General features: G+C 38.2%; 1 protein-coding gene across 1 annotated transcript in view; it reads left to right on the top strand.

The window, feature by feature from the left end:
• HECW1 (HECT, C2 and WW domain containing E3 ubiquitin protein ligase 1) overlaps positions 1–14,310 on the top strand; it is a 269,616-nt gene that overhangs the window by 165,626 nt on the left and 89,680 nt on the right. The window contains exons 5-6 of the mRNA XM_026075287.1: positions 956–1,031; positions 10,591–10,760. Coding sequence (XP_025931072.1) covers positions 956–1,031; positions 10,591–10,760 — 246 coding nt within the window. The remainder of the gene's footprint in view (positions 1–955; positions 1,032–10,590; positions 10,761–14,310) is intronic.

Genomic DNA, 14,310 nt, shown 5'->3' on the forward strand with positions numbered 1-14,310 from the left:
GTGGGACTTTAGTTATGGTTCCCTGGCAGAAAGTGGAACTTCACTGCCTAAGTGCTCTTTTTTTCTTTTTTGTCTGAAAGCCGAGCAGCAAGACTAGTGAGGAGCTGTGGCTTCCCAGGAGCAGAACAACATTTAAGCTGGCTCCCAGGTCAGTGGGAGGTAGTAACTCCCTGCTGAACTGGAGCCCCACTCATGACTGCATCTCCTCTGCTGTGTTCAGGGAAATTGCAGCTAACAGCACTGTCCCTCAGCTGATGCTGGTTCCTCCTGGTGCCTCAGATGCTGGAGCAAGGGGCACTTTTGCTGTCAGGTTCTGATCTCAGCCAGCAAGTAGTCTGTGTCCTAATTTGCACACAACAGCAGCCCATCAATAAACTCATTGAACCAAAGCCTAGCATTAAAACCCACAGAGGGGACCTGACCCCCATCTTTTGAGCGAGTGCACAGAGTCGTCTATTGATATTCTTTTCGGATTCACACTCAGTATTTGTTATTATCATAATTCACACTTGCTGTTTGCACAGGCTATTAGTAAGCTCTCAGAGCTGTGTTTCTCACATGCATGCAGTAAATTTCCTGGAACAAGATTTTCTACTCTAGTAATAACAGTTTACAAATGCAGAAGTTATTATTAGAGGTGAGAGCCAAATCCCCATCCTTATGTGCTAGTTTCATCCCTTGTTTAATACATATTCCTGTTTGGGTGAGGAACTGCTATATTTAAAATTACAGGAGTATTTTTCTATCATTAAGTTTTCTTAAAGAAAGTCTTCCAGGAAGGGCTCACCTAGGCTACTAGTGGCCTAAATCGTTACCTGGATAAAAACATTGTCTTCGTTAATAGTCGTCTGATTGATTCTTATTCGATTACACTGTAAAAAGAGTTACTAAGCAGTTTGTCTGTTCAAGGGATATTGGAGACTCCTCTCTCTCACCATTCTTCTTCTTCCAGCAGATTTTTAAAAGCATCACCAATGAAGATTCAATCCAGGGACAAGGAAGTCGGAGACTGATCAGTTTTTCACTGTCAGGTAAGTCAGTGTTGATGTGAAGGTTTTAAGCCCAGAGAGCAGGAGACAAACTATTAAAACCCTTCTATTTACATACGTAGTGTATGCACATATATATATACATATACAGGCATGCTTTTATGACTGTTGCTCTAGCAGTGACACTGAGACAGAGAACTAATATCTGTCCTATGATTATGGCCACATCTTCTTCCTTCAGGAAGAAGAGTTATGTGCTGAAGTGCCTTGTTCAAGTAGAGTTTTGGGGCCAGATTTACTTTAGGCAAAGCTTCCTCTGTTTATGATTAAATGTGATGCTGTGTATTTAGGTCAGAGAAAGCAAGGTCAAAGACGTGCACTTTGCTTATGGAGTGGAAGGTAATTGATTTGTGGCAGTCCTGTTTCTTGGAGAACACTTTCCACAGTCTTAGTCTGGACCTGAGACAGATCCACATTCCATACACGCAAGTTTATTTTTATTGCTTAACTGTGACTCTCAGGCTTCTTGAGCCCATAGACTGCTCTCAATCCTCTAAATTTCTGAAGGCCGCTGTTCAGCCTCATTACTAGGCTTATCATTACAGGTTTTAAAGGCGTAAGATGGTTCCATGAAGCAGTTGTGGATTATTTGGTCTGGCTTTGGTGACAACAGTTTGGAAGTCACCACTGTAGAAAAATTCAATTCGTCAAAGGAGGGTTATTATGAGTAAGGTTCTCGTTTTGGAGTTTTGCACTAGCTATTTGATTTCCGTGTTTTTAGCTCCTGGAAGACAAGGACCAAGGTGCTGAACTTGACTTGGAAATTCTTTGGGAAAGTAGCATAGGGAAAAGAGGGTGGTTTTGATATGCTCCAGTTATCCTAGTTTGTAATTTTTACAAGCATAGGCCGTAAAAAGACCTACATTCAGACAAGCACCACTTTACATGATTGCCTTGGCAATATGATTTATTTTAACCTTTCCTCTAACTTGTGTTGAAGTCAACTGGAACTTTTATGCGTCTTTCATATGAAGCCTGCATGTTAATGCTTTTTCAAACTAGGTGCCCTACTGTGGTTCTGAAGAGGTTATATATGCTGTATGGCAGGTTGGACTCAGATTAGATGGGGCCCTTTTAACACAACAGTTATTTGTGCTAGGTGGGACACTGGGCATCCAACCAGTCACATTCGTTTGTTAAAGAAAACCACAGATTTAGCTCAACAGGAATTAAGAAGTAGAGTTAATATTTAAAAAAAATTTCTTAAATACTCTTACATCTAAAATATTGCACAGAATTTGTAACACTATTCCATTCTTTCAAATTCTTTGGCCTAGTGGTCCAGCACATGTTAAGAGTAATAATTTGTGAGACTGCTAAGGAAGATTACTTCACTGTGACCTTTTATAAACCAAACAATCTGATTTACAGCTTGATTCAAAGTACATAAGGGGCATGCCACATAATACCTTTGGGATATCTTATTCTAGTGGTTAAACAGCAATTCATTTACATTTGTATCACTTCCATATTAACAGCATCATCATGGCCAGGTATTTGTAGAGCCCTGAGCTCACAATTATTTTATCAAAAATCTTTGGTATCAAAAGAGCTCAACTTCAGTCTTTCTTCCTGAGAGCCTAAACTTGAGGCATTTCAGTTAAACAGATTAACACATCGCAAGGATGTTTTTATTGTTTTCTTATCTAATCAACAAAAAACAATTGTTATCTCTGTCAAAGGCAAATTATTGCTATTCCTGTATCTGTTATGCCAGCTAATAAAATTCAGACCAAGCTAGACCTTCCAGAGGCATAGGAAGGAACAAGGATTCCTTTCTGTTTATGCACTATAGTAGCAAAAACCTCCCTACTGTCATGAGTTGACCACTCCTTCTCACTATCTGTCCTTATGTATTAGCATACTTTCACTTTCACTGTCATTAATTAAAATTTATGTTCCAAAATTATGGGGTGGTTTTTTTCATTGTAACAAAGTTTAAGGCTATTAGTTTTCACCTGGGGACAATTGTGTTGGGTACTGCGCCAACAGAGCCATGCTGCCCCAAAATGGTATTTCATCTAAAGAATGCAAGGAGAGCTATGCTTTTTATTATATTAATGTTTTAAGAGACAAAGTTGATAGAATGGGAGAGAAAGTCTAGAAGTAGGCTAAATCCCCAAACTGCCAAACGAGATCAGTCCATGATCTTGTTTGCTTTACTTGCCTATACACTCCAGTAAGACCTTATTTTGAAAAGATTTTCTCTGTAAAAGTTTGTGGCAGAACTCTTTGTTCCTTCTGTAATTTTATTCAGAATTTTCTTCGACAAAATCACACTGGTTTCATTGGAAGTTTTGCCTGAGGAAGGATTGCTAGATTGGATAAAAATGTTAACCAAAGAAAAAAGCATAAACCAATGCTTCAGGGCAAAAGGAAATCGCTAACTTCTTGAGAACAGAAAGATGAGAGTTTTTATTACTTTGGTAGGAGGTTTGTTTTCTGAGTATTTGCTTCTTAGGAGACTGGAAGTTGGTCCTATGAAAGGTTAGTTCAGATTAATAGGTTCATTAAGAACACTGATTGCAAAGAAGATAATTTCCCCATGATTAGGCTTCTTAATCTTTTATATGATGACTGTATTATTAGAGCTTTCATTATTTAAAATGCTAAGAGAAATATTATAAGCGTGATTTAGTTAGAATTAATATAGGCTTTAAAGAAAACTATACAGCTACTTTGCATTTACTTTCCCAGATGACTTTGCTGCTGTTACCATTCAATGTCACACTTTGGATGAGGTGACTGAAAGTGTCAGAGCGCTCTCGCATGAAATACAGAAAGAAGAAATGTGCTAAGGTTCCCAAGATGTACCAACCGCTTCACTGAAAGGTCATCGTTTAGTGCTAGTAAAATGCATTTGCTGAAAGCCCTTGAACCCATTCTTTTGGCTAGTATAGATACAAAGTGTTATCATGAGGTCTGCATGACATGCCTCCTGGATTTGTCCTTTCTTAGTTTCACCCCACTGCTCCTTGTTATTAGCTATATATCGTGTTAAATAACTTTTCTCAAGCTTTAATATTTCACGCATTTTATGTATTTGCACCCTCTTTATTTACAAGTGTTCTTGTGGCACAGATGACCAGAAGAGCAGGAATTCATCCTTATCACATTGCCCTGAAAGTTTTATTATCCTCTTTTTATGTAACCTTTAGACCAGATATTCAAGTAACATCACTTTTCAGTTTTTGAAATCAGCGTCTAAATCGCAACTGAAAATAGTATTAGGTCCACTAAAAGTGATTTTGAAAATTATAGTCACCATGAAGTGCTTGACCAAAGTCCAGATCTATAACATACAGTATCTTCTGGCCATTTTCTGAAATTCTAGTGACTGATTTTATAACAGGAAATGGGTGTCCAAATTTATGACAGCTTTGGCTATAACTCAACTTCTAGCCACTATTTTTTTTTTTATTATTGCTGTAAACCTACCCCTTCTTTTACCCCCCCCAAATCAAGCTAACCTGCCTAGTTGTATTCTTCATAAACCTGAATTACTAATCACTTGAGTTTTTCTTACTCTTTTAGAGCTTGTGTTAAGATGAGATCTCTTTCTGCTATCTCCAGTAGACCTGTGCCTACAAAATACTGCGGTGCTCTAAACTAACAGATTTAAAGGCCTAAAAAGGTTTTGAGTTCAACTAGTCCAATATCCTGTGTAACAGAGGTGCCTTGATCCATGGTGTGGAGCTCAATAGCTTGTGTTTGGCCCAGTCGTATCTTACAGAAAGGCATGTACTCTGTATTTGAGGATAACAAGAGAAGGTACTTTGCTCCAGTGAGCAACCACTTGCAGTTGTAAGAACTCCCCCTTCATTGTTAAAACTGTTCATAATGGCAGTTCAAACTTCTCCTGTATTTTCCTTCTCAATGAAGACAATTAAAAAAGTAGCCTGTCCTTCAGCCATTTCTGAATAACTAATTTCTTCATACCTATTAATGTATTAATAGACCTGTTTTCTTCCTCATACTTCTTCTGCCCCTTCTTGATACAAATGAGAATCCCTTTTGTATTCCCTTAGCACTTCCACCTAGATAAAAAACTTTTCTCCTTTTTTCCGCTGTCTTTAATATTTTGCATGGGAGCCTCATTGTGACAGAAATGTTCTGTGTTTATCTACACCATTTAGTACCTTTTTTTAAGTCTGAAATCTTTAATCATCTCTTTGTGCAACTACACTGGCCAATTCTTACTTATTGGATTCTCTTTCTTTTGAAGAGAACTGGAGTCTATTTATAGATTTTTTAGAAGAGAAAGGACCACTGTAGTTATCTGGTTTAACCTCTTCCATGTTGCTGGTTACAAAACCTCATTCAGTAGCTGATCAAATCAGTTATTGCACACTATGCAGTATCTTTCCCAAATCCCCTTCATTATTTTGCCTTATTGAATTTTAATACTCCAATCCCTGCACATTACTGGTTTAGTTTCTAAAATTCCGTAATATTTGCTGTCTTGGAATCTAAACCAGATGCAACACTGCTGAATCTGTGTTCGCATTCCTTACTATGAGTTCTAGAATCATGTACTAACAACTGCTGCGTGAGTCAAAGTGGCATTTCCAAGCCAATACAATATTGCTATCTCTTACTGTTAAAATATTATTACACTACTGGTAGCTACAGTCCTCTCTATTACTTTATAAGCACGTAGCTGGGAGGCAGTACTTACATGCCTCCTGTTGAATCTTGAACAAGCAGGGGTTTATTGCCCCTTGCTTTGAAATCACCACTATGTCTTATGTAGCTTAGCCCAGTATATGGATTGCTGCCTTCTGAAATAGGTCATACTTGCTCTGGTCACGCTCTACACAGTGCACTCAACAAGAGAAACACAGACATATTAGCACCCTGCCAATTACATCACCTCATTGATAGTCAACCCAGATACCAGTTCTGTTCAAGTACATTTATTCAGTGTCAGAACCTGAGTTAACAGCTCTTTGAGAATTCACAAAGGAAAACTGAAGGGAAATGTTTGATCTGTCCATTGATATCTTAATTAGAAACTCTTTTTTTGTGATGATGGATCATGAAGATGGTTCATTGTGCCTTGATATGTGAACTGTCAGGATCTCAGTGTGATCATAGTGAATAATTTTACTTTTTGCCATTAATGAGCAGATTATGGAGAGAATAAATTCCATTTGGGTAGTCACCAAACTAAATTGCAGTTTGAATTTGACTGTGGTCTTTCCAGTGTCCCTTTGGTCTTTCCAGTGCCTTAGCAACTTTGCAGTACTTCATTTGGTATGTTTTTAGATATGTTCTGGACCAGTTTGGCCTATTTCAAAGATGTCTTCATCTTCTCAGAGGCTCAAGTGACTCATGAGCAATATGTATCATTTCCTGGGTCTGGGGAGATTGAGAACACATGGCCGGTACACTAAGTAAGAAAAATGTGAATTTAGTGAGTTGACCATAGAATTGCTGCAGCTTAATGATCTTTCCCAGAAGCATCAATATAGACCCCTGCAAGAGAATTGTTGTCATCACTTGGATGGTGCTTGGAGACATGAAAGACATTCAGTACTTGGTTGGAAGGAGTTTGCCAGCTGTATTAGAATATTAATATCAGCTTCTCAAATAGCTCTGCTACTCAGTGGCCTTTGACCCCTCTGCTGGTTGGTGAACTCAGTCTTCAGTAAAGAAAAATTTACACCATCGAGAGACTAGGTGGACAGACTCTTCTTGGGACACTTAAACTGAGCAGAATATTCTTGTATATTATTTCTAAGAAAGTTCTTCCACAGCTGTTGGGAAAAACTTCTCATCTTTTGTGAGAACAGCTTCCAACTTCTTTAACTTACTACTCACAAATTAATGACCAGACCAACCATAATTTGTTTAGAAAACAGACTGCTCCAGAGTCTGGTTATCACCCTGATTTTTCCATCCTTTTCTGTCATGCTCCTACAAGCACGGGTCTGGTCCACTATCTCTGCTACATTCACAGGGAACTGGAATACCATCCTTGGTTTTGCTGACCATTACCATCTCAGAATCTCCTTGCTGTGCATGACAAAATGTGACTCTCATACCAAAACCATACCTCTGCCATGCCCTTTTGAAAGCTTAGTCACTTGTATTGAGGCAAATTGAAACCAGGTAAACACAGATGTGTTTGAGTTGTGTCTGTCAGAATGGATTAATATCCCCACCCAGTTCCACGTTTTGCCACTAAAAACACAGCAGTTTCCAGACTGTCACGAAGATATGGTCTCCATTACTAATCACTCAGCAGTGCCACAGAGTTTGYGAAGCTGTGTGGAAAATTTGCAGAATGGTCCTTTGCAACATAGACAGGGGAGTCTGTGGCCCAATTTAGGGACAGAGGCTACATGCATGCAAGTGAGCTAGAGCAAAGGTTTCCTAGATCTCATCCAGACACTCAAATATCTGCACGTCTGAAACGGAAGCCCTCAAGTTGGAATGAATTGATAATTCACTTGGTGATAGCCACTGATAGCCTTTAGTGTACAGTGCAGTGAGCCTGGGTGTTTTAGAATACATCACTTGCAATTGCTGAAAGTCCGCAGCGGTGAAAGAGCTGCTGGTCACTGTGTCTCCACCTGGATTCCTTCCTTCTGTCATTTTCATGAGAGATCGCCTGACATTATCAAACACATTGAGGTATCTAACCCCTTTTACACAAAAGTGTAATTTATGAGTAGATGGGAAATTGACATATGGCATATTAATAACTTTTTAAATAGACTGGATGAAAATATACCTTCGAAAAGCAAGGATGAATTATGTTGGTAGCATTTCCTAATATGCTTCCAAGAAATAGACTGTAAAACCACAGAGTACAGCAAGATAAATTTAAGCCTCCTGGAATTCATTGGTTTGACCAAAGATTTAGACTCAGTTAATCCTAAACTGTCACTTATAAATACTGAGTATCTTCAGAGCCTTTCTCTGAAGACAATGAAGATGAGAGAGAAATATTTTCATATGGGGAAGCAGAATAGGTGGTGGTATTATCCATCTGTTGGGATGTTACAAGGGGCCCCAGCAGTGCTTAACAGAGCACCAGAAACACATCTGAAAATTTGAGGGCTTTTTATTTTTCCTGCATCTTTTGGTGGGAAGTTACAACATTTTGGGGTCCCGCATCAAATTATTATTTTTTTTTTTTCGTGGATATCTGCAGATGCCCATGTAGCCTTATTCAGAGCTTTTGTATTGTTGATACAGTGGGATATCTGTCCTTGAGACAGCTAATTCTGCTATTYCTATGAGTGTGTTAGACATTAAAAATGGAAGTTTCTAAGTGACATTTTCACATAATTTAGTGTATTATGCAATTTTAGCAAGAAAATGACATAAAGAAATTTCCTGTTGTATGCTTGGCTAAATCATTTCTCTCATCCAAATACAAAAATAAGAGTACTAATTAAAATTAGGAGTACATTCATCTTCATGACTGTGATTAATTCCCACAAGTGGAAAAAGGATGGTAGGTCTTCATAATTATCAGCTATGAGGAATATATATGTATATGTATGTTCTTTATAATACATAATATATGTGTGTATATAATAAAGTGCTAGTAATCTTAATTTCTATCAATAGCTCATTTCTCTGCATAGCATTACACAAAGATAGTAGAGTTCCTCTTTGAAGGAAAAAAAATGAGCAACGTATATAGCAATAAATATTTCAGCTTGAGAATCTTTTGAGGAGACATCAGAGAAAAAGAAAATAAGATCCCAGAGGTATTTCTCTCCTCTCATATGTTAGCAGCTTTACACTGTTACACAGCTGGAGCCTTGTCATTCATAGTTCTTGTGCAGTCTTGGTTTCTAGTTTCTGACATGTACTTCTAACAGTACAACTCCACTGCAAAACAGTTTAACATAAAGGATTTCAGCAGGGCTGATAGATGAGATACGTGCTTATACAGAGATTGCCCACTCAGAAAAAAAATCCATGTTATCAGTTTGAACCAGATCATTTTCTTTGTGTAATGCTGTCGCTAGGACCATGGCAGTACGTATTGTCAGCAAAGTACTTTCAGATGAGCCATTAATAGTGATATTCACTATTTTTATTAATTGCTAGCATCACAGAGACACAAGAATGGAATTCTTAAAATACAGTCTGTTTCAGGCCCATCTGTCCTACAGCTTTTGAAGTCTCTGTCATAGGAATTGCATGATGGAATATATGATTAAAGTCAACAAGAACAAAACCAATTGCTTTTTAGCTTGCCCATTTTATTGTATTGGATCTCACTATAAGTTACGGAAGCAAAATACAACTTGGTGTATCTTAGCCCTGTTCAGCTGTTTTCTGAAAAAATGCTGAAGTTGATTTGGAAAGTCTATGAATTTCGGATTCATCCAGAATATCTTCCTAGAGGGTTTCATGTGGTCTCCTGTAACCTGCTAGAACAATTGTTTTTTATCAGTTAAAAGAGAATGAAAGTACTGTGAAAACTAATGTTTTGAAATCCTCCCTAAAAAGAAAAATTACCTATTTAACTTGTATATTTAGAAATACATCTAAGCAGTTTTGGAAATTGTTTTGACTAATATTTTGTGTGTCTTTAAGACAGCGAGAGAAAGCAAGTAGTTGCAAATGCACTTCAGTGCTTTTAGCCCTATGTGAAACAAAGCTTTAAACAGAAGAGCAGAATTTCCATACAAAAAATCATGGAAAAGAAATTAGCTACTGAACTCACTAATAAAAGCAAGTGCTTATATTTACCAAAGAAAGCTCAGAAATGGATCTGGAAAAAGAGAAAGCCATAGGCTTCAGTTTGTAGCTTCTGTTGAGCCAAAATTAATGAGATACCTGTAGATTGTTTTGCATTTCATTGTCTTCACGGGGACAAATCATAACGGACTGTGTGTCTTTCTTCAGGACCTTTTGGGTAAATTTTGAAATAAGTGCCTGCAGTTTTTGTATGCATGACTCATATTACGCTCCCTGGGAGTTCTGCAGCTAAAAAGGCCTGCTCAAACTTGGGCAATATATGCATGAGTTTTCCAAAGTTAGTCCCAGCAAAGCTAACCCATGTAGGGAAGGAAACATTTTAAAGTGGGGGAAAAAAAAGAAGTAAAATGATTTTCCCTGTAGAAAATGGTCTAACAGCTAAATTTCATAGAAACAGAAAATTAAAACCTAGGTGACATACATTGGGTACCTAATGCCATGTCTATATGATTAGATGAATGGATCTCTTTTTCAGAGCAATCCTGTCACTGGAGTCAGGCTGAGCAAGTGCTCAGTTCCTTAGAAAAATCAGCAGATCGCTTTTATTTAGTTGTATAAATATTGATGTAGAGCCACATTTCCCTGCACAATTGGGTTGTAAAATTTGCAATTTCCTTATATAATGCTTTGTAAATTCTATACTACTGGATTATTATGGTTTGGCTTTAAACTGCCTCACAAGAAACATGAGGTTTTTTTATATTTCTGCCACATTGTTTGAATTCCTCACCAGTTCCGTGTCTAGTTCTCCTGACCTTCCAGAGGGCTAACAGGAATGTGAAAAATAATCAGATTATTTACCTTCTTTCAGATTTCCAGGCTTTTGGTCTGAAGAAAGGAATGTTTTTCAATCCAGATCCTTATCTGAAGATTTCCATCCAGCCTGGAAAGCATAGCATCTTCCCAGCACTTCCTCATCATGGACAGGAGAAGAGATCTAAGATCATGTGTAATACTGTTAATCCTATCTGGCAAGGAGAGGTAAGTGGTTTGTGTGTGTGAGAGACCTTTTCTTAAAACATGGAAATGACTCTAGCAATATCCCATGAGTTTCTTGTGAAATCCTTTCTTGGCTAAGTAGTCGTTGACCTAACTGCAATTGATGTGCAGTTCATGACATCTTGTTTTAATGTAAAAGGCTTAATTTGCTACAAAGATGAATTTTAGATAAAACTTTCTTTCCCTGAAGTATGTGTTCTATTTCAGGGATGTAATTTATCAAGTTGTTAATTGTTGAAGGTAGGCATAATCCAGAACTGAAAAATAAACTCGCATAGTTAGAAATGCTGCTGCTAGATTATCAGAGTGTTTTTACAAGGAGAGGAGACATTAGGTGAAGCAGAGTAAATACAGCATCAAATAAAAAGAATCTGTGTGTGTGATTGAAAAATGCCAGTGGTAATATAAATTGAAGGCAACTTTGGCACGTTTGCCTATCACCTTGAAGATATACTCTGTAGTCTGCTGCTCCTTGTAGAAAGGGCTTAGTAGGTATTAATGAGATCTGAGAGTTCAATTGTTGCCTGCTGTTTTTAAATTACACCCGAAATGGCAACAGACAACAAAAGATGAGAAGTATCTTCAGAATTAAAGGAGACTGACACAAAGGGTGTGATTTACTGTTGTTCCCTGTCAGACCAATATCTCCATTTCAGGAAAGAGTAAAAATAAATAAATAGACTATATAAAATTATTCAAATTAAATGCAAATTGCAAAGTAGTTTAGGGATAATTAGGTCAAACTGCATAGTTGTGGAAGCATGAGTGGAAAAAGATGGGAGAAACATCACTGAATGCTCCTTCCTTGCAGAGGATGGTCTAGAAGTTAGGTAGCACATGGGGTTATGCAACATGTGAGCCAATGCAGAGGAGGTTATATGGTGAGTGGGAGCACATCTCATAGATAGTCCAAGAAATGTACCTTTTAGCAGGACTTAATTAAGTGGAAGGCCCTGTCATGAAACATCTGCCCAGCTGCAACTTCTCTCTTGCTCCAAGCATCAGATATATTTGGCTGAGGGATCCCAGGTCAAGCTGAGGGATCCCAGGTCAAGCTGAGGAGCCGGAACTGACGTGAAGGAGCAGGGAGTTGACAGAGATGTTTCAATAAAGTGCAAAAGACACAGGCCTAGAGGTGAGAAACCATAAGGGGGAAACTTGCTGTGTGTGTGTCTCATTCAGTGCATGTGCGTTGGCAGACGGTGTAGATGCCAGGAGTTGACACTCAAAGCAGGACACAGGATATGGCTATGGTCCCACCACACTGTAGCAGCCAGAAGTTAACTGCTGAGGTGGCACACAAGCTGCCCTCATTCAGAGGGGGACGTATGGGCTGTACTGGGGGAGGCGGAGAACAGGATTTTTAGATGCACTCAGTACTGCTCTTAACAAAGAAAACTCCCAGCCAATGCAGCTTGCTCTCACTGTAGGATCCTTTTGCATTGCTGGAGGATAAAAAGTCAAAGAGTAAGAATGTGACCCTGACAAAATGTCAGGGGTCTCTTCTCCTCAAGCCATGCAGGATSGCTGAGTTTGTGGGCTGACATTTGTTTTCCAACAGCATTTTGCAGTGAGAAAAGGAGAAACAATGAAATGACCTAATTGCAGACATAGGAAAGCAAAAGAGCACAGCTGGCTTCCAGCTCCTCCGTTCAACCCTGTGGTTTTCTTGATTGCATGTGAGCACACTGCTTCTCCTTTTCTGTTGTTAGCCTGTTAGTGGCTAAGGAGTCTAAAACAACAGAGTCGTTATTCACATGTCCAGTTTCTACTTTCTCTCCAACTGATATGGGGATGTTAACTGCATGCACTTGGATTGCGATCTACATACATCAGCTGGTCTGAAGTCTTTTTTTTTTTTTTTTAAGCACTGAAAAGCATATGTTGATTTCTTTTCTGCAGAGCAGTTTTCTTCTGCTTTGTCCCTTTATGTGGCAAGGGAAGGAGGAAGACTACAAACTCTTGCTGAATTGTGGTGGTAGTTATTCTTCTGCCCACCCTTTACACTGATGGATGTGAATTTATGAAGTGAAAATCATTGAGGAATCACAGCTATTTTATTAAATGGATCAGTCACTAGGTTTTTTCACCAAAAAATATTTTAGGCAATGAATTATTTCAGAAGGATGATTCTTTCCTAAGATTTTCTGTCACTATACAATCTCTACCTGTCAGTAGAAGCCAGATGGTCTTTTTTTAATTGAATGATATATGGCTGCTAAACTTACTTGACAAAGTCTGGAATAGGGAAATAAAACGGTTCGTTCAATAGAAATATCTGAACACTGGAATCTATTGTTTATGCTCTTGATTACCTTTCAGCAAATTCAGAAGTAAAAGAGTTGCTTCAGTTTTGTAGGGACTCCCCACCAAAACAAAATCCTACAGACTAAGAGAAAATGATTCATTTACTTGCTTATGTTAATACACTCTGATACTACCCCTCATATACTTACTAGGTTGTTCTATTTGCATAATAACCACCTGCTTTATAATAACACTCTAGTAGCACCATGATACCTCAGTCAATTTTTTCATCCATGTCAAATGTAATATTGATGATCTTCTTCATTTCACAAGCCATTCAAATACTGTTCAGCACAAGTTATCCTGAATCAGAGCTATTTGGTTGATCTGTTTTGTAGTGCTTTTTATACAAGAGGATGTAAGCAAATGGAAATTTCTTACAAAGAGGTAAGAGTAGTGTGTGACATTTTGACACGTGGAACAGGGCTCTGTGTGAGGCAAATGAAAGTGGCTGTGTCTGCTGTGCCTCCCATCCAGGCATGCTGGTGTCAGAGACCAAAAATGCCCCAGCAGGTCACCATTTGACTTCAGTGGAGCTTTGCCTGATTTGAACTGTTTTGGGGTCAGAGTAAGGTTCCATGTAATGCCCATACATACCTTAAGCAGACATCTCTCTGGCAGTTCACAAAACTGCAAGAGTGTAACAGGCCCGTTGTCCTACCATGTTAACTTGAGGTAAAATGCAACAAAAATATGTGAAGGAAGTGTTCTTTTCCCAAATATTTTGTTTGTCTAGTAGAATTGGGAAAGGTGAATATTGATCATATCTCTTCTAATATTGCTATTAGAATAATGACACTATTTGCATATTGTTTCTTGTCATATTCTCTTTAACGAGATTTTATTTGTCAGTAAGGAGTAAAGTGATAGTTCAGGCAATCAGTACAGATCTGGCTACAAAATTTGAGTGTAATAGAGACCCTCGACTGCCTAATTTGATAAGTGTTAGCTTATTTGAGTGTCAAAATTTTCAGTGCCAAGATATTTATTTTTATTTCTTTAAACGATTTTGAGCAATTAGGGATCATAAGCAACAAAGCAAACTGGTTTAAGTAGTTTATGCACCTCAAGCTGGTTAGCAAATTCTCTCAGTGATTTTTGTAAGTGGAGTACTTCAGGCTATCTGGGTTTTCCCTTAGACACACTTATGATATTCCTCTTAACTGTAGTAGTTTGTTTTAGCTAACTGCTTTTTAATTTTTTGTTTATTTACTAATGAGTGGAG

The sequence above is a fragment of the Apteryx rowi genome, unplaced genomic scaffold (genome assembly GCF_003343035.1).
Source record: "Apteryx rowi isolate R43461 unplaced genomic scaffold, aptRow1 scaffold_400, whole genome shotgun sequence".
NCBI lineage: Eukaryota > Metazoa > Chordata > Aves > Apterygiformes > Apterygidae > Apteryx > Apteryx rowi.